General features: G+C 64.2%; 1 protein-coding gene across 1 annotated transcript; it reads left to right on the top strand.

Moving 5' to 3' along the window:
- The first annotated feature begins 253 nt into the window (after positions 1-253).
- DNAAF5 (dynein axonemal assembly factor 5) lies at positions 254-20,042 on the top strand. Its single transcript, XM_028528193.2, has 13 exons — positions 254-1,377; positions 3,173-3,357; positions 4,938-5,062; positions 5,391-5,509; positions 9,367-9,599; positions 9,984-10,196; positions 11,130-11,273; positions 11,684-11,852; positions 14,294-14,441; positions 16,716-16,866; positions 17,597-17,753; positions 19,074-19,265; positions 19,759-20,042. The coding sequence occupies exons 1-13, from the start codon at positions 780-782 to the stop codon at positions 19,893-19,895; spliced, it is 2,571 nt and encodes an 856-aa protein (XP_028383994.1). The 5' UTR covers positions 254-779; the 3' UTR covers positions 19,896-20,042.
- Positions 20,043-26,707: the final 6,665 nt, after the last annotated feature.

Raw genomic sequence — 26,707 nt, 5'->3', positions numbered from 1 at the left:
AGCCACCGTCCCCATGTTCGCTGGGTGCCCTCCCTGCGTGCGTCTGTCCCCGACATCCCCTTTTCATTGCAACACTAGTCCCGCTGCACGAGGGCCCGTCCTAACGACCTAGTGGGAACTTCTGGATCTCTGCCCAGGCCCCATCTCTCACTAGGGCCTCCCTTCCGGTCCTGCGGGGGAGGGCTCCGAGACTGATGTGCACTTCGGGGAACGCAGTTCAGCCCCTGACACCCCCACCGCACGGGGGGCTCTTCACGGCCCATCGCCCGGCGAGTCCTGCGGACAGATCCGTTTCCAAGGCCCGTCTCGGAAGGAAAACACGGGTGGCGCTTACCGGGGGCGTCCCAAAGACAGTCACAAAACACGGGGACCGTCTAATTGGCACCGCTACGGTGCCCGACAAACGTCAGCAACAAAGAGCGGCCACGTTCAAAGCAGAACTTGGTCCTTCAGGGGACGGCGCTGCGCCGTTTGAAAACTCATTACGCGCAGTGTCTCGGGCGGGAGGGGTCGGCTGCCTGGGCCGGGGTCGCAGCCTGCCCTCCTGGGGCACCGGCGGCACTACCTCCACGCGGCAGGCGGTGCAGCGGGCCTCTCGCGCGCGCCCGCCCACTTCCCCTGGTCGCGGGGCCGCGCCGGCGCCCGGGAACCTCGTGTCCTGTCCGCGCTCCCGGCCGCCAATAAAGTTGCGTTCCGAGCCCACCGGAAGACCGGCCGTCATCCGCGGCGCGCCGTCGTAAAAGCGCCGGTCTCCCCAGGCGACCGGTAACGCGGCGAAGATGGCGGCTGTGGTGGCGGCGGAGGCCGCGGCGCCCGCAGGCCCGGCCGAGCCGGCCGAAGCGGCGGAGCTGAGCCGCTCCCTGAGCCGCCTGCTGCCCGGGCTGGAGGCCGACAGCAAGCTGGGCCGGCGGCGCGCGCTCGAGGCGCTGCAGCGCGCCCTGGAAGCGGAGCAGCCCGACTCGCCAGCCGCCGATCCCGCCGCCTTCCAGGGCCCTTGGGCGCGTCTGCTGCTGCCGCGGCTGCTACGCTGCCTGGCGGACCCGGCCGAAGGCTGCCGCGCGCTGGCCGCGCACCTGCTGGCCCTGGGCTTGCGGCGCGCCGCGCGGCCCCGCGACGCTCTGCCGCGCCTGCTGCCCGCGCTCGCCGCGCGCCTGGCCGGCCCGGAGCCCGCGCGCCGCTCGCCGCCCGAGGCCTGCGAGGAGCTGCGCCTGGCGCTCGTGCAGCTGCTGCGGCTGGCGGTGGACCTGGGCGGCGCTGCGCTCGCGCCCCACCTGGACGACGCGGTGCGCGCGCTGCGCTGCACGCTGCTCGACCCTTTCGCCGCCGTGCGCCGCGAGAGCTGCGAGTGCGCCGCGGGCCTGGCGCGTGCCACGCCAGGTGTCTGCCTTGCGCGGGGGAGAGGGGACAGGACCGGGCGCGCCCCCACACATCCCACCCCACGTCTGTCCAGGCCACCCCTGCTTGGTCCCCAGCTGCGGCCCCTCTTGGGCTCTTTCTTTCCTCCTGATGCTTTCACTTCCCGTGGTTCTCAAAATGCGGAGCCCACTCCTAAGTTCACGTGGGCCCGCGATGGGCCTGGCACTCAACAGAGGACTAACCCAGATGCTGGAAGGACACACACTGCTCCAGCCTGTCCCTTCTTTTCATCCCCAGTTCTCTCTGGCGCCCACCTGCCCTCTCTGACTTCCTGTTCTCTGGTTCTGGCCGCTCTCCCCCCAAATGGAGGGAGCCCGCTTCTCTCCTGCTTCCCGCCCATCCATTCTCCGTTATTTTAGACGCTAATCTGACCCCGACATGTCCTTTTACTAAGCAGCCCTTTCCCCAGCGTCTAACTGCTTCCCCAGTTCGTTCTCCTCACGGCATCAGGCTGGAGTCGGAAGTGGGAAGGGGGCCCCTGCCGCGTCCTGTTGGGAAGGCTTCCAGGAGGAGGGAAGCCTTACTGGGGACCTGGGGGACGGGTGGTCCGGAGAGACCCAGCCTTGAGGAATAGGCTTGGCAGATAGGAGGGAAGAGGGTGGGGCCGGTGGGGAGTTGAGTGGGGAATTAAGTGCCACAGGGAACCCAGGAGGGTGTGGAGGAGGGACCCGACCTGCTGGGGTGCTGGCGGTGAGAGGAATCAGAAGCCACTGGGGCCATAGCTAATCTGTCTTTAGATGGCGTTGGCTTGGGCCTAGGCAGGGCAGTCTGCTAACAGAGACAGAGGAGAATGGGCTGGACCTTGTGAGGCAGAGCTGGCAGGCTCCTGTGGAATGTGGTGAGGGCTGCGGGAGGAGGACACACAGGAAGAAGGGGGCGTCGGGTATAATGTGTCCGCTGTGGATTCAAGTGGTATGGATCCCTGGGGGGCGGGGGCTGGGGGCGGGGGGAGGGTGCCGGGCTGCAGGCAGCCAGTGGGAGTCACAGCTGTTAATGCATTTCCCATCCACCCTCCACCACCTGTCCCCTGGTTCTGCGCAGCCGGGGAGGGGGGCTGCTGCTCATTCTTCCGGCCACTGTGGGTGTGCTCCCTCGGTGGACTGGGGGTCCTGAGGAAGGGCGGGGGTGTCCATGCTGTGCCCCCAGCATGTGGCACGGTACTCACCGGGAGGAGGGGCTCCTTGAGTGCTGAGTGGGGGGCTGTTCCCCCTGCCCGAAGCACCACCCCACCGCCACCATCCCCTGGCTGGCCCACCTGGCTGCGAGGGCCTCCTCTCCGGAGCCTGTCATCACCCTTGGCCGCAGGAGAGTGAGAACTCTTGACCTAAGTGTTGCTGAAATAGCCATCTAGAGATGGGTCTCCAGCCGGGCAGAGCGGGGGCCAGGGCTGCACAACCGGAGGGTCAGCCTGGCCGTGCCGAGGACCCACCCCAGTGCTGGGCATCTGGCTCTGGGCACAGCCAGGGCCTGGGGTGTGGACAGTGTCCTCCTGGATCGGTGTCTTCCTTTTGGTCAGCATCCGCCTCGGGCCCTCCCCTTCCTTCCCTTCAGCTGTGGCCATTTGGGTCACGTGCCTGCTCCTCTGTCTGTCCCCGCACCCGTGTCTGCTCCTGTACCTGCCGCAGGGACCTGGGTGGGAGGAAGGGGGCCCCGGGGGCCACGGCCTGTCCTGGGTGCCCCGGAGTGGGCCGGGCTGAGGGGCCCGGGAGCAGCCCCGCTGACGGCGGCCTCCCCCCCCCGCCCCCGCCCCCCGCAGACCACTTCCACATGCAGTCGGAGTCTCTCGTCGGCCCCCTGATGCAGAGCATCTCCCACCAGCACTGGAAGGTCCGCGTGGCCGTCGTTGAGGCCACGGGCACGGTGATCCAGTTCGGCAGCGGGAAGTCAGTGGACGACGTGCTGCCTCACTTCGCTCAGCGGCTCTTCGATGACGTCCCCCAGGTACCGGGGGCCCCTGGCCGGGCTGCAGGTACAGGGCTGTGGCGCACTGCCCTCCTCCTTGTCGAAGGGTTTGCGTTGCTCCAGACGGCCCCGCCTCAGCCCCAGCGGCCCTGGCTCGCTTCTCCGGGAAGCTGGGGAGGGCTGAGTTGTCGTGACCCATGTGTCGTCGTAGAGGAGCATCGCATTGTGGTTGCCTCTCACACGCCCCCAGCTGGGGACCTGGCCGGCACCCCAGGCATGTGCCCCGACTGGGAATCAAACCTGCGACCCTTGAGTGTGCAGGCTGGTGCTCAGTCCACTGAGCCACGCCAGCCAGGACCGTGTGGTGTTCTTCATCCCGGACGTGGAGGGGGAAAATCTCGGCTTGCAGTTTACAGAAGCGTCTCTGGTGCGCCCCCACCAGGCGGACTGGGTGGGGGAGTCACCGTGCCTGGCAGTGCGGGTCCGGGGGAAGGGGCGGGGCTTGTTCCACTAGGCGTTGGGTCTCGTCGGCCGACAGACAGATGCGGACGGGAGTGCTGACATTCCCGCCTGCAGGAGCCACGTCGGAGGGCCTGTTGGCTGCTCACACGGAGCCGGGGGAAGGCTGCCCCCCTCCCGGGGGAGGAAACGCGAAGAGGACACGGGGGGGCGGTGCCCGCAGTCAGGGGTCCCCCGGAGCGGGAGGAAGGTGCCCCGTGGCCTCCGGGCGCTGGCGAGGCCCCGCCCCTGCAGCGGCGCAACTGTGGAAATAGTTCGGTGTTAAGGTCCAGACGCGTCAGCGGCTCTGGGAAACAGCCGTGAGCGCCTGCCGTGACTGCCCGTGCTCCCGGAACAGCGTCCCGGCGTCGGCAGCGCTCTGCCAGCGGCCGACTGTGGACGGCGTGAGTCACAGGCCTGTGGCCTTGGCTCCAGCGTCGGGAGGGTCTGCAGCCCCCGGAGAGCCAGGGTGCTTCCAGACGGCCGTGTGCCCCCCCCCCCCCCCCAGGTCACCGTTCTGTTTTCCTCAGTGACAGGCGTTTCTGGGACTCTGGTTTATGGCACTTGCTCTTTACTACCCCAGAGCGAGTGCTCTCGCGGTCGGCACTGTTCTCGCTGACTTGCAGACTCTCTCAGCTCGGCCTCCTGGGCTGCGCTCCAGGGCGCTGAGCTGCGTGGGCGGGCCTGGGGGAGGTCACTGGTCCTGTGTGCTCTCCCCGCGCTGAGCAGGAGCCGGGACGCTGCCGCTCTCACCGACAGGGAGCGCGCTCAGAGCGCGGCCCGTCCACTCCTGGCACTCCCCACCCCCGGAGCTCTGTCCCCTGGTCTCCAGGACATGTCCGAGGACGTGGGAAGGGGGTGCCCGGCCGGCTTTCTGGCCGGAGGGCTGGTCCCCACACAGGAGGCCGCAGACACGTTTTTGCTCGTGGTGCGAGGTTCTGAGAGTGGGGCCAGAGCCCAGAGGACTCGGGCTGGGGCGCCGACCGTGGCCCCGGCCTCTCCCCTCTGGGCCTGAGATGACCTGTGAGCCGAGCGAGGGCCTGGAGCGGCTCCTGGGCGGGGGCTGGGCGGCCGTGCCCGTGTCCTTTCCCGGCTGAGCCTGTGCTCTCTGCCCCGCGCAGGTGCGGCAGGCGGTGACCCGCGTGGTGGGGGGCTGGCTGCTGGACCTGCGGGACCGGTACTCCTTCTTCCACAAGCTCATCCCGCTGCTGCTCAGCAGCCTCGACGACGAGATGCCACACATCGTGTGAGTGTGACATGGCGCATCCTGGGGCCGCCGGTCAGGGGCCTGCCTGCCTGTCCTGAGCCGTCACTGACATTGGCACCGTGGCCTTTGCTCCAGGGCCCCTCACGGAGCTGCCTCGTGCCCTCCCCCCAGTCTGCCGGCTGTGAGAGCCCAGGAGTAAACAGGGCTCAGGGCTTCAGGTGTGGCTCTGCCTGGGTAAGCCTGGGCCCCCGTGTGCGCCCAGGCAGCTGTGGGTGAAACTGAGAGACTGGCCAGGGCTCCTGGCCAGTTCTCAGGCCGCTCCCAACACCTGCCCCTCCTTGACGGTGTCTGTCGGTCTGTCTTGCAGGCATGAGGCTGCCAGCCTCTGGGAGAAGGCCGGCCTGCAGTGGCAGAAGGAGAATGAGGAGGACCTCAAGGACAAGCTGGACTTTGCCTCTCCCCCTCCCGCCCATCACCCCTGTCCAGGTGCGCGGCCTCCCCTGGGACGGTGACCGGGGGTGGGGGGCAGTCCGGGCGAATCTCTGTCCATGCAGGAAGCAGTGCCCGGCCTCGGCCGTGGCAGCTGAGAGCTGGGAGGCGCTGTGGGCAGGACCAGTGTCCTCAGCCTCCTGTGTGGTCTGTGGTGTCCCCCCCGTCCCAGGCCAGCGGTCTGAGTGACCGCGATGGATGTGCCCCTGCTTCCCGCGGAGACCCCGCCCGGGTGGGCCCCCAGTGCAAGGACATGGTCAGCTGGGAAGCACTGGCGGCGGCTGCTGCTGGTGGAGCAGCTTTGGAAACAGGGTACTTTGTCATCTACCAAAAATGCTGCTTCTGTAGGCTTTACATAATGAAGCAAATGCAGGTCACAGGTGAGACACCGGGTGCACGGTATTTGGGGTGATTCCCGCACTCGGAACACATGTGGCCAGTGTCAGCCCCTGCACACGGGTTTGGTGGCCTGTGTCCTTTTCCGGGCAGGTGCTGAGCAGTGGGGTGGGGGGTGGGGGGCTGGCCTGGCACGTGTGCGTGTGTGTGTGAGAGAGAGAGAGAGAGAGAGCGAGCGTGCACATGGGCCTGCAGGCTGTCCCCGGCGCTGCGGCCCCCGCGAGGTGTGCCGCCTCCCTGTGGGTGTGCGGCAGGCCGAGTGGCGGGTGTGGCCTGCGACACCCCGATCACGCAGGGCGCTGAGCGTCTCTTCGTGGGCCTGCTTCACGCGCTCCGCACAGCTCGCCTTTGGCCCGGCCTCAGCTCAGCGCTCGGCCCGTGTTCCGAGTCGGGTCGCCTGGTCCCCTGGGGAGCGTCGAGACTGCTCTGCGAGTCCTGGGCCTGGTCCTCGGTCAGTCAGGCGCATGTGGTGCTGCTTTCCTGTGCCCACCCGGCGGCCCTGGTGGGCACGGTGCCCCCTCCCCCGTCTCTCTCTCCAGCGGACGTTGCGCTGCTTCTGAGCAGAAGCTGGACTCCCCTCGTCTCTCTCGGGGGGGGGGGGGGGGGGGGCGGACCCGTCTGTGCCTGCAGCGCAGCACCTGGAGCAGGTGTGCGGTGCGGGGTTGGCTCGGCGAGTGCCTGTGAGGCGGATGGTCTCACTGCGGCTGCAGCATGGACTCGAGCGGCTGAACAGACAGCCCCGACGAGGTGACGGTTCCCTGCCGAGGGACAGACACTCTGCTCCAGCGTGGGGCCTGTTGAGCAGGCGGGAGCCGGTCCAGTGAGGCCGATGTCCCTGTTCCCACGGGAATGAGGTGTGAGTCTCCTGCCATGACACCCGGATGGCCCCCGGCTCTGAAACACAGCCACGTGCGGGGAAGACGGGCAGCAGTCGCCTGACAAAGCGCCCCTCCCAGGGCAGGCCGTCTGCGGCTATGCCCACCCACGATCGGGGTGACCGCGTCCCGGGGCCCTTCTGCCTTGAAGTCCCCCTTCTGTCCAGACTGTCCTCCTTGGCCATGCCCAAGGGGAGAGGAAGCCTCTCTTCACAGCAGCGCGAGGCTCACCAGACCTCAGGACACAGGAGACGGAGTTGGGGGCTTCGGCTCGAGGTAGAAGGGAGTGACCCCACTCAGTCAGTGCCACTGTGGGGTGGAAGGCCACCTGTGTAGTGCCTGCGTCCTCTCCTGTCCATGAAGCCCAGGCTGGCCGCACCTGGCTCACGTGTCCCCCGGGCACCTGCACAGGAGCCATCAGAACCGCTGCACAGACAACACAGGGGCCAAGACGAGGTGACCAGGGAGGCAGGGGCTAAGCCCCCGAGTGTAAGGAAGATGGTGACTGCTCACTGTGGGGCAAGGCCAGGCCTGGGCCTCACCACCCTGCAGCCACCACAGCTCCTGCTACTTGCTCACGGGTCGGCCCCATCTCCCCCCGGGGGCAGCTGAGGCCCAGAGGAGCAGGGGTTTGTCCACCAGGCAAGTCGGGGCTGTGCCAGACGGGCCAGGTCTCAGGGCCAGGCAGGTGCCATCTCTGTCATTTCCTTCACCTCCTGTTCTGGTGGCCCCTCGGCCCTGTGCACAGGGAAGGGCGATCGGTAGGCACATCCAGGGGCTCCACCTTTTGTGCACGGTGGAGCCGCCTGCCGATGGTGCAGGCTTGCAGACTCGGTCCAGACAGACCTGCCGTGGGACTTGGGTAAACACATTAAGAAATTGATGGTCTGTTTTTCTGCTCACAGTTAAATGGCGCTTAGCCTGACTGTGCAAACCATGAGCAGAGTTAATGTTCCATGTGCTTCTGACCCGCCTGTCCGGGTTTCCTGCTGACCCTTCCCTGCTCCAAGAGGCAGGAGAGACATGCTTAAAAAACAAAGTGAGGGGGCGGACCCCGTCCTCCCCAAGATCCGCCAAAACTGTTGCACCCCCACCAGCTGGGCATGAAGGTCTGGCTTGCGCGGTGCGGCAGGCGGTTCTCGGAGGGAGGCCTGAGCCCTCACGCAGCAGGGACCACGCAGAGCACGTTGGGGGCTCGGGGCTGGCCTGCGGCGTGCCTGCACAGATCCGCAGCAAAGCCCCAGTCAGCCGCTCCGGAAGCGACTTCAGGGTTGGGAGAAAGTACTTGGTGGTGGGAGAAACGGGGTAGAAGAATACAGGTTGCCCGTGTCACCGTGAACACTCAGCAGGGTCCTCAAGCTCCTGCACCGGGACAGGAGGTGAAAAGCGGACATCAGCACCACAGCTGTGCCGGGCACTGCACGTGCCGCGAGCGAGGCTCTGGCGATCAGCGGCAGGCAGACTCAGAGTGGGGCTGTCCTCGGCGCCCCACAAAGGCTGTGCTCCGCGCATAGCGCGCACCCAGCGCAGGGTCTGTACGCACGGCACGCGCTGAGCGCACGCTCTGCGTGCACCGCAGGTGACGCCCTCGAGTTCGGTGGTTGGCCGCCACCGCCCTGCAAAATGTGCCAACACGTGCGGACCCGCCCCCTGGCGGGTGAAAGTTTTGTGATGGGCTGTCGGGAGACGCACGTGGCGCTGGGCACCATGGGTGCGTCCTTGGGACTTACATCCGCTGCCACTGCTGCAAGGTAAAGGCCTTACGTCGTTCCTCAGCCAAAAGTAACCGACGCCGCGGAGGAGTTGGAAGGTGCGGAACAAGACATCCAGGCACTGCGGTGGACAGCAGCACGCGCAGCCGCAGTGGAGAGCAGCGTGGCGACTCCGGAGATGCGGATGCCAGCTCCGTGGGTGCTCATGATGCTCCCCCACCCCCGCCCCATGCACAGCGGAACGGAGACTGACTGCCTGGGGCGTGCGCGGCGCACCCACAGCAGGGCATCCTGGTGGCGCAGCTGGACATGGCCTGGGGCCATTGGCAGAGGCGTGGACACCTGCGTCGTGGTCTCTCCATGCGTGGGCGTTCCTTGGTCCTAACCCACGTGGGTTGTCACCGCCGCAGCCCTGCGGACGGCTCGGGAGCCCTGTGCCCTGGAGGGCCGCTCCGCCCTGGAAAGTCTCCGATGACTGCAGAGTGAAGGAAGCCAGATGAAGAAGCATATACTGTGCTATCCACCTGTGGGACATTCTGGAGCGGGCAGTTTGTGGTGCCAGCAGGCCTGGGGGCTGTGTGGGGCGAGGGTGGGAGCACGGGGTGTGGTGGGGGTGGGGGCTCGTCGGGATGGAGGTGTCTGTCGTCCGCATGTAGTGACATCTCCGTCAGCAGTGCAGCTGCCCCGCGCTGTGAGAGCCCTGCCGGGAGTCACGGCACCTCGCCTTCGCTGCTGCCCTCGAGCCGGTGTGCGTTTCTAAGGTCTCGGAACAGAGCCCGCAGTCGTGGTGCCGTGTGGACCGTACATTTCTTTCCTCACTAACCGCTGAGATGTTGAGTTTCACAGTTTGTTTTCTACCTTTTTCCTCAAGAGCGTCGCCCGGGGCTGGGCTGTCGGGAGCTCGTCTTCAGAAACCTCTGCAAGATCCTCCCCGCCATCTGTCACGACATCACGGACTGGGTGGTGGCGACGCGGGTGAAGTCCGCGCAGCTGCTGGCGGTGCTGCTGCTGCACGCGGAGGACCACGCCACGCAGCACCTGGAGGTCCTGCTCCGGACCCTGCTGCTGGCCTGCGCAGACGAGGAGCCGGCCGTGGTGCGCAGCGTGAGTGGCCTTTCCCGGTCGCACGTGGGGAACTCCGACTTTTGGGGGGCAGGTCTGCGCCCCAGGCGAAGCTCCTGCAGCCGCAGTCGGCGCCACAGCGGGTCCCCAGACAGCGAGTGCCACGCTACGTGGTGCGGCCCTGGGGACTGGCCTCCGTGTGTCCTCAGAGCTGCGAGTGCTGCAGGGCCTGGGGACCCTTTGGGGACAGCCCTTGCACCAGCCCCACTCGCTGCCTGAGCAGCCGGGGGTGGGGGTCGTCCGCCCTTCTGGGGGCAGCCCGGGCCCCTCCCACCACCGCCCTGCGTCTCAGCAGCATCTGCGCATGCGCAGAGGACGCCCCGCGGGTCGCCCTGGCCGGCGCCCTCAGGCCACATGTCTCCGCAGTGCACCCGGTCCGCGGAGCTGGTGGGGACGTTTGTCAGCCCGGAGGCCGTCCTGAAGCTCATCTGGCCGATGCTGAAGAAGTCGCCCTCTGCCTCCGGCCTCCTGGTGCTGGCCTCGGTTATCCGGGGCTGCCCGAGGGAAGCCCTGCGGCCGCACCTGAGGGCCGTCGTGGCGGAGCTGGCGGGGACGCACGTCCGGCAGGGGTCGGAGGAGGTGAGTGCGTGGGACGTGCGCGCAGCGGTCTGCAGCCTGTTCACCGTGCAGCCCACAAACTGTGACACTGCAGCCACGGATGTCTTTGCAGCCACCTATGCATTGACAAAAAGTGTAGGTGTGATTTTGGCTCACCCGTGCAGACGGGCAGCCATTGTGTTGGTGGTTTTTTCATCTGACGACCTCCGGGGAAGAGGTCTGTGCCCCTGACTCAGTGGTTAGGTGTCACTGGTCGTGATTGTTGGTGACTGTGGGGTGTCGGGCAGCGCGTCCGACCAGCAGTGGTGGCCGGGGTGCCTGCTCCTGAAACGTGCATCGGGGGTCATTTCAGAAATCAGACAGAGTCACCGTCCAGACCCAACCGCCCCCAGAGTTGAAGGGACCCGGCTGCGGGAAGAGTCAGGGGCGGGGTGTCAGCTCCGACGCTCTCAGTTGCTCAGGGGGGGTCAGGTGGTGGTGACCAGCGGAGGCTGGGCCCGAGAGGGGCATGCAGCCCAGGGGGCAGCAAGGTGCCACAGAAGTTGTCCGCTCTCGGTAATGGAGGATTACAGAAACGTTCGAAACACACGAGGGTCAGGAGAACGCCCCCAGCACCCGTCTCCCAGCCTCCGTGGCTGCCCCCTCGAGGTCTCCCTGGGCCTCCTGTCCTCCACCTTCCCTGGGCCTGGGCGGTGGGGGCGGGGCTGCTCTGAAGCACACCCTTGACCTGGGTCGTCTCACCGGTCACATCTGCGTGACCACGTCGGGCCATGGACACGTGAGAGCATTTAAAAGCCGGAGTGAGAACCTAGGAGGCCCTCACCGGGGGTGACACGGGTTCGTGAACTCCCAGCCCGGGTTCCGTTGCCCGTTGTCGACACAGGCCCCTGGGGGTCGGCACGCCGGACCCCGAGGCCTGAGGCCGCGGCTGACGGGCGCCCGCTCTGTCCGCAGCTCCGCTACGGCCAGCACCTGCTGCTGTGTGTGCGGGCCCTGGTGGGCGTGAGCCGCGAGGACTGTCGGGGGTGCGGCCTGCCGCTCCTGCGCGTGCTGCTGACCGTGATGGCACTCCCGGGGGCCGAGAGCCTCGGCGACCAGGTGAGCCTACCCCACGGGTGCCGGGGCCCACTGCCGCTGAACATCGCTCATGTCTCTGCAGTCCCCAGAGCCCCCTGGCCACGCCCAGCTCCGCTCTGCAGGAGCACGGGGACCACTTGGGGGCTCCTGGGGAGCGGGCTGCCTTCCTCAGGGCTGACCGCTCAGTGGCTGGGCGCTGGTCTGCCTCCTGACTGGGGGTGCGGCCGGCGCTGACGTCACATGAGCAGAGATCCGGGTGGGAAGCCGGGTCTGCAGCCCCAGGCCGCCGGGACTCACTTCCGAGGGCTTGCGTTCTGTTCCTCCTGTCAGGGACGGGGACGCGGCTCACCTGGTCCCCCCGCAGGTCACGGCCGAGTGGGGGCTCCGAGCACGGGGAGGGACCGTCCCAGCCCGTGCCTCCCACCTTGCAGGTTCAGGAGACCGTGGACGCGCTGGCCGCGGCGGAGGGCGGAGGTGACAGCCAGGACCTCTACCGCGAGCACACCGGGCCCCTCCTGGAGGCGCTGGCCGGGTCCCAGCAGGACTGGACCGTGCACTCCCCGGAGCTGCTGCAGTTCGTCGCGCTGGTCGCCCACGCAGGTGAGCCCCCCACGCACCAGAGTGGCCCGGCGGGCTGTGCTGCACCGAGGCCACTGTTCAGAAGCCACTCGCAGGCACTGCCACCCGTGCGGGCGAGCGTGCAGGAGGCCCAGGAGGCCGCCCCGGAGCTGGACTGCGGCTCCCAGGTCCTCCCGGCACAGGCGCTCAGGGCTCCCCGTCGCCTGTGACCCTGGGGCCACTCTCGGGCTCGTGCAGCCTCACCCTCCTCTCCTCTGAGTGGCTCCGGCTCCGTGTGCGGAGACACTGCTGAGTGGGGAACCCCCCCCCCCAGTGTATTCAGTTCTGAGTGTTTACCGCACGTTTCCCAGACAGTTTCACAAACCAGGTTATTGGGCGCCCCAGGTGGGGACTCGGGGCGCACGCACCTGGGCGAGCAGGCTGGCGCTCTTGGCAGGAGAGCTGGGGTTCGTGTTGGCGGCACCTGCGGTAGTCAGCCTTCTGAAATGTGTTCCGGTTTGCAGCTTTAAAAAGCATTTCTCACGGAGGGAGCGTACCTGGTGGCACCTGGGAAAACAAACCTGTCTGGGCCCCCCTCGCACGTCTCGGCCAGGAGGGGTAGACAGGGCCCCGGGAAGTGGCAGGAGCTGGTTTTACAACCGCGGTTCAGGAGCACGGGTGTGTCTCCTCCGATGCCTTCTGCGTGCTGAGCGTGCCCGATGTTCACGCACACGGGGTGTGTCAGTGTGCGTGTGTGTGCGTGTGGACTCTCAGAGGCAGTGTGACCGCTGCGCACCGTGCTCCGGGGAGTGGGCGACACCGTTCCAGCTGGTTGCACTGTGAAGAGAGGCAAACCCCAAACCCAGACCAAAGGGCAAGTGGCTGCAGGGGAGCACAGCCCTGCAGCTGGAGGCCAGAGGGCTGGGGCTGCCCTCCCAGTGAGGATCCCCTGCCAGGCCCCTCCAGTCGGGCTGTGGGCGGGTCCTCGAGGCTGCGGGCCAGGGAGCCGGTGTGTGGGGGCAGTTTTGCCCGCCCGTGGGACCTGGCCTGACCTTGTCTGTGAAAAGGTTTCATTGGGCATGCTTATCAGGAAACAATTCTTTAAAAAAGAAACACAAACCAATTTTCAGGCGGGAGGGACAGCGGGCTGGTGGTCGGAGGGCAGGCCGCAGGGAGGGGCAGCTCCGGGCAAACCCGGGTGCTCCCACATGGTGTCACTCGTGGTGACACTGCGTGTCGCTGCCTCCCGTGACGCGTCTGGGCCTTGCGCTGCCGGCCCGCCGTCTCCGACAGTCGCCTCCAGTGGGACCCCGAGCGGCCCGTCCCCAGGGGCCACTGGTTCCTGCCGGGTGCTGGGTGCGGCGCACACCGGGGGGTCCTGGGACGGCCCCTGTGCCCACTGCTCGGGGTTCCCTCCTGCCTCTGACGGAGCGCTGGTCTCACACAGACGTGGGCGCCGGGAAGGACATGTGTCGTGTCCCCCCCCCCCCCCCGTTTGTGCAGGGCCGGCATGGGGAAGGGTCAAGGCAGCGGCCTCGGGGGCAGTGGCCGCCCACTGGGCCCGCCCTGCTGCGCTGGGTGCTCTGCAGGAAGCAGGTGGGCGGGTGGTGCTTCCTGCTCTAACCGGGAGCCGCGGCGTCCGTCCTTCGAAAACCAGAGAGAGACCCTGTGCGGACGCGCCCTGCTCCAGGGCCGCGTTAGCATCTCCGGTCACACGGCTGCAGACGACCCTGCCCCGCGGATGTGTTTCCGGGTCAGAGGCGAAGGAGGTTGCAGCCGCCTCGCCTGCGCCCTCACGGTTGGTCGTCAGCGTCGGCACAGCGCTGTGAGCCGGGGGTCAGGCGACCCTCGTGGTCCGGGCCTGGCGGGGGTGAAGCTCACGTCTGTGCCCAGTTGCGGCTCCGGGAGTCTCCAGGCGCCTCGTGCCGTGGCCTGTGCTCGGAACCTCGCGCACTGTCCGGGGCTGACCACACTTCTTCGTCTGCTGGCATGTGGACGGAGGAGGACGGCTGTCGAGGTCAGGGGCAGGGAGCGAGCCGCTCACGTCACTGATTTCGGTTGACAGTTAACACGTTGCTTGACTTTCTCTTCAAGGACTTGGAGACTGTACGGAAGCAGTTTGCAAAGTGAGTGAGCAGAGCAGGGGTGTCGACCTCATTGTCGGGGGGGCACATCAGCCTCGCGGTGGCCCTCAGAGGGCCGAATGTGATCTTAGGACTGGATAAATGTAACTGCTTCTCGACCAGGGGCCAGGAGCTCGGCGCTGCTGCCGGGTAGAAACAAGGTGCCGGGCCGGATGAAGCCAGGTGAAGGGCTGGATTCGGCCCTCGGACCTTGAGTTGGCCGCCTGTGCGTCAGCACAATCGGAGGGTTAAACGTTCTCGGCCACCTCTGTCCGGTCGTCCAGAAGGGACCGTCCCTCTGCAGCCGGGAGCGCCCTCGGTCTGCGCGCACAGGGGCAGAGCGGGTGCTCTGTGTTGCAGGCCCTGCCCTCGGAGAAGCGCTGCCCCACCTGGTCCCCGTGCTCCGGGGCTGCCTGCAGCCTGACAGAGACCCCCAGATGCGCCTGAAGCTCTTCGCCCTCCTGTCCCGGACGCTGCTGAGAGCAAAGGAGACTGTGGACTCCCAAGGGTACGTGGCCCCCCTTACACCACCGCCCCACGCTGCCCCCACCCCGCACTGTGGCGGGGGCACCCCGCCCACACAGAGGACTCAGGCTGGAGCCTGCAGCCCGCAGCCCCAGGCCGGGAGCAGGCTGCCCAGGGAGGCACTAAATCAAAGTCGCTTGAGCGTGGTCGTTAAAATTCCATCAAGTGAAAAAGTTTCAGGGAACATTAACTATTAATGGTTTATGTATTAGCAGTCCTCAGGTTTAAAAGCCTTTTGGTAGCTTTCAAACTGAACAAAGAGTTGATGGAATCACCATGGACAGGGAAGCTTTTGGAAGAGCTTTCAGGGGGCGGCACCGGCTGCAGCTGGGTGGCCGTGAAGCCAAGGAATGGGGCGGGTGGGGGGACAGCGGGCGGGTGCAGGAGGCCCTGGGGCGCACCTCTCCTTGGCCCCGCCAGTCCCCTTTGTTAAGTCAGCAGGGCTGGCTGGGGTGGGGCTGGCCAGCCCGTGTCCGGGTCAGTGGGTGCCGTGAGCTGTGTGGGGACCCGTCCCCGGGGGGGAGCAGAGCCCCCCTGCTGCGCTGTTCTGGGGGTGTCTGTGGGGGGGGCGTTGCCTGCGGACACCTGGGCCGCCCGCTGTGCTTCCCGACGCCGCGGCAGCTCTCTGCTCTGCTGCTGGGCCTCGAGCCAGCACCCCGGTGCCGGAGCTCGACTTCCTGCTCGTCTGCAGAGCCTCGGGCTCAGCGGGGACATGAAAGCCGCTGAGTGCGGCCCTGGCTGCCATCCCGGCAGCCGGCAGGCCCGCGCCGGACCACCTGTGAGGCCGTCCGCCCCAGCGGCACTCAGCCCGTCCCCGAGGACTGCTAACCTGCCGGGCGTCTGGCCGAGGCCCCGGAAGGGAACGGCTCTGAGCTTCGGCACCAAGGGGGAGGTGCCGGGGTTGTCGGGTGGGGTGTTGGCTGCGTCCACGGTTGGGGGGGGCAGCAAACCCCACCACCTGGTTTGGGGGGCTTCAGGGTGACGAAGTGGCGGCTGTGAAATGCGCTGTCAGCTCATTGGACTGTCAGCGGTCAAGAGGGGACCGCGGTTCCTGTTCGCCTGTCAGAGTGTCCGCCCTTCGGCCGGCCCCACGGGCTCTGCTCTGGGGGCGGGGCCGGGGGGGGGGCTCACCCCTGGCGTTGCCACCCGGACTTGAGAGTCAGTGGCAGCTCCGGGGCTCGGTGCCAGGCTGCCCCCTCCGCAGAGCCCTCGCCCGGGCTCTCCCTGACGGCCCGTCCAGCCCTCGCCCCCCTCCCCCCTGTCCCCCGGGGAACGTGCCCTGAGGGAGCCGGCGGGCGGGCTCCAACCTGCAGCCTGCTGCCCCGTCCCGGGGCGGTGGGGGGGGGGGGGGCACCTGACCTGCACACAGGTGCGTGTCTCCTGCGCATGAGAGAACTCATTGTCTGTAAGCCGGGAGCTTCTACCCCCCGACACGGCGTTACCGCGGAGGGCAGTTCAGACACGGGGCTTCTGGCCACGTCAGGGGACCGCCTCGGAGACAGGACACGGGGCTGGGTCTTTCTGAGGGGCGCCCCTGTGGGTCCCTTCCGGAAAACCGCAGCTCCCTGCCTGAACATTACAGCGCATTGGAGACCTCCTTGAACACGGGTGAACCGTCCCAAACCAAACACACTTTCCAGGTTTGCGGCCTCCCCTTCGCCGGCAGCTCTGCAGCGCCCCCTGCTGGAGGCCGCAGTCCTGCACCTGCGGTCTGCATCCCAGGTGTTCGCAACAGCTGGGGCCAGAGCGCTGAGCCGCCTTGGAGATGCACTTTGCAGCAAGGCCGGCAGATAGTGAGCTGTCCGTTCGAGACAGTGCGTCTTGATCCGTGGGCAGAGGCCGTGGGAGCAGTGGGGCCCGTCAGCAGCGTGGAGGCTTGTCGCTGGGTGATGCTGAGGGCTCTGGGCCCTGCAGGGCTCAGCCACCGGGTGACAGGCTGGGCTCTTCATTTTTGTTTCGATGGCAGATCACCGGTGGGCCTCACCAAGGTGGAGGCGGTGGAGGCGGGACCGTGGGCCTGTCTCCGTAGGATGGTCACGTGTGGGGTTGATGGATGCCGCACCTGGCGACGTGTCCCAGGTGCAGCTTGCCGTCCTCCTCAGAGCTGGGGCAGTGACAGCGCAGCCCCTGCAGCACGGCGGGCCCCTGGGCCCGGGCTCTCAGGGGCAGCCGGCAGGAGCCCTGGGGACGGCAGCTGGCTGTGGGGCCCCTGGCCTCAACCCTGACCCCAACCCTGCGCTCTGTGCTCCCTCCGCAGGCAGCTCCACAGCTACCTCGACACCCTGATAAAGGACATCGTGGCCCCCAACCTGCAGTGGCGAGCGGGGAGGACGGCCGCCGCCATCCGCACGGCCGCCGTGTCCTGCCTCTGGACGCTTCTCAGCAGCGGCGTGCTGTCGGCTGCACAGGTGGGCTCGGGCATCCTGGGCCCGTGCGGGGGCGCGGCTGGGCTCACCCCGAGGTCTCCCTGGCCGCAGCCGGGAGGCACCCAGAGCCGTGCTGCATGTCCCTTGGGGACGTGAGGGGACCCTGGGGGTGGGCAGAGGGGGTGCAGAGTCTGGGGCACGCGTTTTGTTTGCTTGGGCCGTCTCGGGAGTTTCTGAGGTTGACACGTTGAACGTCGCTCCTCGCAAGACAGAGACTTTCATCACAGGAGCCCAAGTGAGTTGGACCGGCCCCGGGCTGTCTGTGTCACGTCTGTCCCTCTGTCCGGCTGACCTGGAGGCGAGGGGGCAGTAGAAAGGGTGTAAACGCGTGTGCCCTGCTCTTGTGGTGAAAACGCTCACCGGGTGCTGGCCTCGTGGGGGCCTCCCCACCCCCACCCCGTGTACAAGTGGCCGGGACCGACGGTGAACTGCCCCAGGCACCGGTGGCCGTGGCACGCAGCCGCCCTGGTGAGGAGCAGGCTGTGTGGGGTTCGGGTCTCGGTCAGGCTTTGTGAGTAACAGATTTTTGAGAAACCAACCAACCAAGTTAAACAAAAATTGCTGAAATTATCTAGATTTTAAAGCACAGGTTCAAGTCTGCTCATGTAGAAGTTTCAAACAGTGCCCAGACTCTGTGTCACCCTGTGTCTGCGGCCTCCAGCCAGGTGCACGCCTGGTGCGTGCCTCACGCCCACGTCTGTGCTGACCGCAGGTGCAGGACGTGCGGGAGACGCTGACGCCCCAGCTGCTGACCACCCTGGAGGAGGACTCTCAGACGACGCGGCTGACTTCGTGCCGGATCCTCGACGCCTTCTTGAAAACCTCTGGCGACGCGATCGATGCAGATAAACTCATCAAGATTTATCCTGGTGGGACATTTTTCTTGCCCAAAGCACACACATACGTTCGACAGCTGTTCCTTTTATGGGGAAATGGGGGAATGCTGCTTTGCCTTCCTGTCACACTGGCGCTGAGAGTGCAGGCTGGGCGATGACCTCAGACCACTGAACAGCTGCCCCAGGAAGGAGGCGGGGACTGGAGCTGGGGGCAGGGCCCAGCAAGAGTGGGGCGGGGCCCAGCGGGGGGCGGGGGGGGGGCAGCAGGAGCGGGAACAGGGCTGAGGTCCCCACAGCAGCCAGGGTTCCGCCTCCACACTTCAGGGTCCCTCGGCTCGCTCACAAGCAGCCTGGGCAAGGCATGTGCCAGCCCTGGCCAAGCGGGACCGTGAGCAAAGGCGGCCCACAACCCAGGTCCCCAGGAGTAAGGGGCCGGCTCCAGGAGGGAGCCGGGGTCCCCACCCCAAAGCAAAATGCAGGGGACCTATCACCTCCAAGTGGTCTTGCCAGAAGGCGTTATGATCCTCAAAGACGAGCTGAGGGTCAGAATGACATGAGGGTGGAGAACAAGGCGTGGGGCCAAGAGCCCGCCTCTGGTTGCAGGAGCGCCTGTGGGGAGGGGGCGCGGGTTCCGGGGCGGTTCCCCGGCGAGGGCAGGGGGCGGGGGGGGGGCAGAGCCTCTGCTGTTGCATCTCCCAGACCAGGTTCATCACCTGTGCTGCTTGGGTGCCGTGAACACGTAGTGAGTTTTTAAAGGTGGTTTTAAGAGTCCCCGGGAGTGAAAAGTGGTTGCCGAAATGCCAGGCTCGGTGCCCTGGCTGAACAGTAGCCTGGCCCCAGCTGGCCCGGGATTCGTGGGCCAAGAGGGAGTGGCCAGGTCTGCCTGCAGCCGGCTGCCTGTGCGTGCAGCTGCCGCATACCGGCCGTCTGCCGAGTCTCCAGACACACAGCCGTGGGGACCAGAGATTTCTCGAGGTCACGTGAGGAACGCGTGACCTTTGATAAAGGTCGGGCGTCAGGGGTGAGAGTTCGCCCAGCAGGGAGACGGCTGAGCAGTCTGGTCCTGGAGGCTCGGCGGTTGGTGGCTGTCACGTCACTGGGCCCTCAGCTCTGTCCCCAGAGCCGCGAGGGCAGGGTCTGCAGATTCCCCACCTGCAGGTGACAGGCTTCGACTCTCTGAGTGTCACGCAGACAGAGTGGGCCTGGGCCACCGGGCAGGTGAGGGGACTGGTGCAGACGAGCTGAGGCCTGGCTCGCTCGGGATGGGCAGGCCAGGCCACCCCTGAGCTGTGTCCCAGGGGGCGAGGCCCTGCCCAGGCACCCCGGCCCACGCCCCCGCTGCCCTCCCCGCAGAGCTCCTCAAGCGCCTGGATGACGTGTCCCAGGAAGTGAGGCTGGCGGCGGCCGCCGCCCTGGCCAGCTGGCTGCGGCGCGTCGGGAACGGGGACGGGAAGTCCTACTACCAGAGCCACGTCCAGCACCTGTACCAGGAGCTCCTCGTCTACCTGGACGATCCCGAGACCGCCGTCCAGGACGCCGTCCAGGGTAAGTGTGCCGGTGACCGGCCCAGACGGGAGCCCGTTCCGCACGGACTCGAGGGGCATGCGTTCGAAAGATGCGTTTTCCGAAATGAAGCGCCGAGTGAGAAGGGTGTTGTCCTGCGACGTCTCCTTCGCCGTGCGAAACTGCTAGTTGGAGGCGGTCCCACTGGGTTTTTTCCGAGCTGCTGCCGAAAGGGAGGTGCCCAGAAAGACCCCTCCAGGAGCAATGTCAGGAGTCCGCTGCCTCTGTTTTCTTCCCGTCTTTAACCCACGGAGCTTGTTCTTGCACGCGGTGTACGAGGGTGGTCTGGCTTCATGGCTTTTGCACGTACCTGTCTGGCTTTTGACATAAATCAGCAGACCTTCTGGGCTGCCTCCTCTGTTCCGGTGACCTGCGTGTCTGTTTTCACGCCAGCACCAGGCTGTTGTGATTCCTGCAGCCTTGTGCTGGCTGGGTGCTTACCTCCGGCATCTCAAGGGTGTCTGCTGTGTTCCAGAGGTCCTTGAAGCCGGCAGCGGCCTGTTCCCTGACCTGCTGGTGAGGGAGGCGGAGGCCGTGGTCCACAAGCACCGCTCCCCCACGCGCTGCGAGCAGCTCCTGCGGCACGTGCAAGCCGGGCCGCCCGCCCAGTGACCGCGCCGCGGGGCGGGCCTGGTGCCCTCTGCAGCCCACAGCAGCCGAGGACACGGACGAGAAGGCTGTGGCGGCCGGAAGAATGTGTTTCCTGAGAAAAACGCCTGGCGCTTGTCGAGCCCAACAGTTCCTGGTGTTCACGGAACGGCCCCGTCTCTGCGGGCCATCGGCCGGCCACCGGAACCCCCGGCTCGCCTGAGACGAGACCCGAGCATCAGCCGCGCCCGCGGGCGGCCAGGCCCCGTCTCACTCTCCCTGTGTCGAAGGCTTGTCCGCTCCCAGGCTGGGGGCCGCCGCTTCTCCCTCGCTTCAGTGCCCACCACGGACGTTCCTGACCATTTCAGAAGAGCCAGAGGGGTCCAAGGGAGACCCCATCCTTCGTTTGGACCCTGTCTGCTGGCCCCACACACCTCAGGGAGCAGACTGAAAGGGAAGGACACCCCAAGAACTGTCGTGAGTGGAGACTTCCCCACTCGAGACCCACTGGAACTTGGGGTGTGCTGTGGGTCTGTCCGGTCGGGTCCCTTCTCTAGGTCACTAACACTGGCAGCGTTGAAAAGAGACTGTTTACTGTTTCATCAGATTTCGGTTGCTCTCTCATGAACAGCAGCAAAGGAAAGGTGTACTTTATTCTCTAGCACTTTCTACACCCAAGTGCCTGAAAAATTTCCCTGCAAGTGGTTTTTATTTCTACAAGCCAAATACATATGTTAACACAAGGGAGGAAATGCTTTATTTTCCAACAATCAAATATTAACATTTATGCTTTGGTGTTTGAAACTTAATTAAATTATTTATTGTAATTCTTTTGTATGCTTGTCTTTGTGTGTTTTGGTAATTGATAGGCATTTCTTCAGAAATAGCTCATTTTTCTCTCAGATGTAACCTCACTGAGAAGTCAGCCTTGACCTGGCTGGCATAGCTCAGTGGATTGAGCACGGGCTGGGAACCAAAGTGTCCCAGGTTCGATTCCCAGCCAGGGTACATTCCTGGGTTGCAGGCCAGAACTCCCAGCAACTGCACATTGATGTTTCTCTCTCTCTCTCTCTCTCTCTCTCTCTCCCTTCCTTCCCTCTCTAAAAATAAATAAATAAAATCTTAAAAAAAAAAGAAAGGGAAATCCCAAGTAAATAACCTATTAAAAAAAAAAGTCAGCCTTGAGAATTGGGGGGCCTGCAACTCAGCCACGTGGCCACCCCTCGTTTTCGAGCCCTCTCTGGACACCAGGGGGCAGCAGCTCCCCACAAGAGCAAGGGGCTGCAGCCAGAGGCCCTGGGCCCACTGTGGGGGAGGCTGGGGTGTTGGGATGGGGGACAGCGGTCAGGAGAAGGGGTGGGGTCTGAGTCTGCAGTGCAGACTTGGGTCACCACAGCCCAGCCCCCACAGGAGGTATTCCCGACTGCACTGAGGTCATCACCCTCCCAGGTCCCCTCTGAGCCCAGCTCCGATGGTTGATGGCTACAGGGATTTGGGAAGCCCTCAGGCCTGGCCTTGCCCAGGTATTAGCTCCCGAACTGCTTTCTGCCCTCGGCATCGCCAGGAAACCTGCTAGAAATGCCAGTTACGCAGCTGGTGGGAGTGGAGTCCCATAAACTGAAAGGCGTGTGTGGGTTTGATGCCCAGCGCGGGAACGTGCCTGGGCCAATTGATGTTTCTCTCCCCCTTCCTCTGTCTCTAAAGGTAATGAAAAAGTGCCCTCGGATGAGGATAAATAAATGCCAATTACCAGGCCTCAGGCCAGAACTCCCAAACCAGATGGGTGGGGCCAGTGGTCAGCCCTCCAGGGGCCTCTGATGCCCCTGAGCGCATCAACCCCCCACCTCCATCCCCCGAGAACTGCGAGTCTTCACGTCCCACCAGAAGCCCCACCTTGGGGCTTCCATTCAATCCTGGGTCAGCCACTGGTGTCACAGGAACCAAAAACAAATGGCAGTGAACTTGGCTGAGAGGACACCACGCTTAGGTCCTCAGTACCCATTTTGTGGATGGTTTCCTTCGCTGTGCAAAGAATTTCTAGTTGGATATAGTTCCGTCTCTGTATTTCTTTCCTTTTGTTGCTCTTGCCTGAGGATATATATCCAAAGAGATTCTGCTAAAAGCGATGTCAAGAGTTTACTGCCTATATTTTCTTCTGGAGTTTTACGTTTTTAAGTCTAACAGTGAAAGCTTTAATCCATTTTGAGTCTGTTCTTGTATATGGCGTAAGAAATGGTCCAATTTCGTTTTTTGCCTCCTTTGTTGTAGGTCCATTGACCATATAAATATAAGTAAGGATGTATTTCTGGCCCTGCTCTGTTCCATTGATCTATGTGTCTGTTTTTATGCCAATACCATGCTGTTTGATTATTGTAGCTTTGTAGTATAGTTTGGTATGAGGAAATGTGATACTTTCAACTTTGTTCTTTGTGGTTTCATACAAATTTTAGGCTTAGTTCTAATTCTGAGAATGCCTTTGGTATTTTGATAGGGATTGCATTGAACCTGCCTATTGTCTTAAGTAGTAAGGACATTTTAACATTAATCCTTCCAAACCAAGAATGAGGTATAATCTTCCATTTCTTTGTACCTTCAGTGTCTTTCTTCAATGTCTCTCTAACCACCCGAGCAACTCCGCCAGGTGCACAGTTCTTTTTAATCACCGACACCACCACCCCCGCCCCCCCTCGCAATGGGTGTTTAGGGGTCTGGTACGCCCTTCTCTCTACTGTGTACTGTGTGCATTTTGTGACAATGTTTTTGTAACTGAAAGTACTGAAAGGAAAAGCACTGGTCCTGAGCTCGGAAGGCCGTGCCCGCAACGGCTCCTGCAGGCGGCAGCCTGTCCCCCGACCACTGCCAGCGGCCGGCCTGAAGCGGAAATGCTTCGCGGAGATAAATCTTTCTTCCCCACTTTCCTCGTTTTCCAGGGTTCACGAACGTCCATTCAGGGAGGAACCGCGAATGGAGGAACCGCCTTCGCGGCGTAGGTTCCGAGGCGGTGGGCCGCCGGGAGCGTTTTGTTTTGCTTTGCGGCTTCCAGACTTAGATCACATGCACTTCTAGGGGCAACGAAGGGGGTCCAGGCCGCGCTGGCAGGGGCGCCCCAGAGCACACAGCCGCGGGGTCTCCCCTGCGGCCTGGCGCCCGGCCCACGGGAGGCGCGGTGACCGGAGACGGAAGCTTCTGTCGAGAAGTCCCCAGTCCCTCCCTGGCCTCGGCGCCCGCACTCCGACCCCCGAGGGCCTGATGCTCGTTTCTTTGTATTTCCGTCCTCGAAAATGCTGAGGTTTGGGCTGGAGGGCGAGGAGCGGCGGTGGGGAGGGACGGGCAAGCCCTCCTCGCGGCGCTGGGCCTCGGCAGCACTGTTGCGTCGCCCAGAGCCGGGCCTCGGGGCGAAGTTCCCGCCCGCGGCAGCGGCTCTCTGGGCTCCCACCATGCTGGGGACCCCAGGGGTGGTGTCCGCACGCGCGGCGCGGCCGCCCCAGACCTGCGGTCCTCGCGGCGGGACCCTGCCAGGCGCCGACAGCTGTCCCCCTGCGCTACGGCCGCTGCCCGTTCGCAGTGTGAGACATTCGGGTGACGTTTAGCTCTGGCACAAGGAACCGCTCGTTCAGAGCCGCTCTCGGTCCTGCAGGCGCTCGGGCCGCGGAGCCTCGCCCGTCTCCGCCCCGCCAGCTCCCAAGTCTCCCGGCGCCGGAGGGTGGTGCGTCCTGCCGGAGTCGCGCCTTGCGCAGGCGCGGAACCCGGCTGTGGTTCCCAGCCACCCTTGCGGCGAGGCGCGGCCACGTGACACGGGCTCGGCAACCCCACCCCACCCGCCGCCGTGCTGGGGGCATGCGCACATGCACGGGCCGAAGTTCCCTGGCGTGGGTCGTCCCGGCCCCGCACCGCAGCGGGAGGCTTGTCCGAGCCCCGGGGCGGAGCGTTGCGCCGGTGCCGGGCGTGGGCCCCGCGCCCTGGGGAGCAGTGCTGCCTGTTCCCACCGGACGCGGAGGCCGGCAGCTCCGCACTCCCAGCACCGCTGACAGCGCCCCACGTGCGGACCGCCCCCACCCGGGGGAGGCGGGGGCCAGGGGCGGGCGCGCTGGACTGCGACGGACGGACGGACGGTGCTCCTTCCCGAAGTAGTCGGGGAATGGGGCGCGGGAACGAGGGGAGCAGCCAAGCACGCCGGCTCCCCGGCCCCGATCGGCGTCGCAGGCAGATCCGGCAACGCCGGGACTCGTGCCCAGACGTTGGAGACCGGAGGCGACTGTGTCTTCTCAGGGGTCTCCCCCAAGACACTAGTCACGGAGGGACAGTGGCCGCTTGCCAGTGGAGAACCGCGAGCCCACCCCTCGGCCCGCCGTGTCCCCTCCCCGCCTCCTTCTCTAAGATCACCCGCGGGGGAGGATTGAAAATAAATAAATAATGCACAGAACGAAACGTGTCTGTCTCTCCCTGCTGGTGTGGGACGGGGTACCTCGTCTCCCCACCATGAAGGGCGGGGGCCCCCCTGCTGGCCTCCCAATTCACGTAGGCCTGTACCTCATCAAGGTCGCCATTTGTAGTTAGAACAAGTGGAAGTGTTGACTTTTCCATGCCTTTTTGTGGGTGGATTCCCACCCCCCACAAAAAGCCCCGAGACGACCAGCCAGCAGAACTTTCTGTTTCGGGCTGTATGAGTTTTATTTACTGAACAGCTTGTTCGGGTAGGATTTTCCTCTCTTTGTGCCCAATATCCCTAGAGAAAATGGTTGTACTCGATGAATTACTCAAGATAATGCCAGGTTGGGTTTGCTTCATGTTTGACCACAACCTTCAGTTACATTTTATTTCATTTACTGGGTTTCTAATTGCCTTCATGTTTTCTTTTAGGCAAAAATAGCACAGTGCCTGCACCAGCTCCTCACTGTGACCCCGCCTCTCTTGCAAAAGCTCCCCCAGGGTGCCCGTTTCCCTGCATCATCTGTCCCAGAGCTGCCACTCACTGCTGGCTGGGCCCTGCTTCCCGCATCCAGGCATCCTCGGTGGTCTGCTGGCGTACACCACACACACAGCTGAGAAAGGGGCATCTGTGCACCTCCAAAAAGGCCTTCCGTGTGCCCTCCTCCCTGGGCACAGGTTTCTAGAGCCCAGGTCTTCCCCCAGCACTTCAAGGCACAGCTCTGCTCTGTCATCGTCTAGCTGTTGACAGTTCGAGGGTCACTCCTTTGCAGGAGTCACAGGTTTTCTCTCCAGATGCTTCTAAATCTTGCCTTTATCCCCAGCATTCTGAAATGCCACAAGAACGAGTCCAGATGGGGATCTTTAGTCACTCACCTTGCTCCATGTTTGCAGGGCCTTTCACATTCCGTGGTTTTGTTTTTAAGGGCTGTCCCTATCCTCTATCCAGAACTCCTGTGGCCTGGTGTGCATCCTGGACTGGCCCCCCGCCGTGTCTGCCACTTCTCGTGGTCCTCCCCTCTGCGGTCCCTCCTGTTTTTCAGGCATTTTTCCTACGTCCCAGATAGTTGTTTGGTTTTACTCCTTAGTCTTTCTATTGGCCCTTTTATGTCCACCACTTTTTTAAAAAGTTAATTTACTGATTTTAGAGAGACGGAGGAAGAGGGGAGAGAGAGAAACATGGAATTGTTGCTCCACCTGCTTGTGCTTTCACTGGTTGAGTCCTGTCTGCGCCCCGACTGGGGATTGAACCCGCAACTCTGGTGCATCAGGTTGACATTCTAACCAGCCGAGCCCCCTGGCCAGGCTCCACCATTCACGTTTTAAACGTCTCTTTTTCCGTCCTGACTGGTGTGGCTCAGTGGGTTGGGCATTGTCCTGCAAACTGAAAAGTCAGCAGTTTAATTCCTGACCAGGTCCCAGCGAGAGGCAACCGATCAGTGTTTCTCTCTTGAACATCCATGTTTCTTTCCCTATTTCCCTTCCCTTTTCTCTAAAAGTAAATAAAATATTTAAAAATAATAATAACAAAATAAGAGTCTCTAATAACTTTATTGAGATTTAACTTACATACAGTGAAATGGTCCCCTTCTCAGCATCAGTTCTGATGAGTCTTGACTGTTGCGTACACCACAGGTTTTCATGGGCCCCTCCTTATCACCCCACTCGGGCCCGGGGCAGCCGGTGCCCTGCTCCGTCATTGCAGGTCACCTGCCTTTCCTGGACTCCCGTACTCAGCAGACGTCCGGGAGACTCACCCTCGACTGGCACCTGTCGGTGGTTGGTTCACCTTGTGCTGCTGAGGACTGGTCCCCTGGGCGGACCCACCACCACCTGTCTGTTCCCGGCCGAGGCACCCGGGCTCTCTGGGCCGCTTCTGCGCAATGCCGCAGAGACATCCACGCACGAGTCTCTGTGTTTCGCTTGGGCAAGTGCCTACGAGTGGGACAGCTGGGCTGCCTGGGAGCACAGGTGTAGCCATGTGACAGGCCGCCAGCTTGCTGCTTCCGACACTGTCCCCTCTGACGTCCCGCCAGAGAAGGGGGTGCGAGTCCCGTGCGCCCGGAGCCTTGCCCAGCACACGTTGTGTCAGAGCGTCCTGGGTTGTTCCAGGGAACTCAGCTTCTGTGACCGGCCCCTGTCCTCCATGGAAAGGTCTGGGCTCAGGTGCTGGCTTTGTTTTCCAGAGGTGTGAGGGGTGCTGTGGACCTGCATGTGCCAGACTGAGGAAGGGCTCACCCAGAAACCCAAGCCCCCTCTGGGAGCCCTGCGTTTGCGCCGGTTCTTTGGAGAAGTCCTGTCTGGCGTGGGACAGGGAGCCGAACCGGCTGCCAGCTGCTGCGGCCTGGGCGGGGGAGACGGCAGCTGTTCCCACCCCACGGCACAGGCCTGCCCCACCTGCAGTGCCT

Source organism: Phyllostomus discolor, chromosome 13 (genome assembly GCF_004126475.2).
Source record: "Phyllostomus discolor isolate MPI-MPIP mPhyDis1 chromosome 13, mPhyDis1.pri.v3, whole genome shotgun sequence".
Lineage (NCBI taxonomy): Eukaryota > Metazoa > Chordata > Mammalia > Chiroptera > Phyllostomidae > Phyllostomus > Phyllostomus discolor.
Note: the sequence above shows the minus strand (reverse complement) of the source record. Positions and strands in the feature narration are given on the sequence as shown.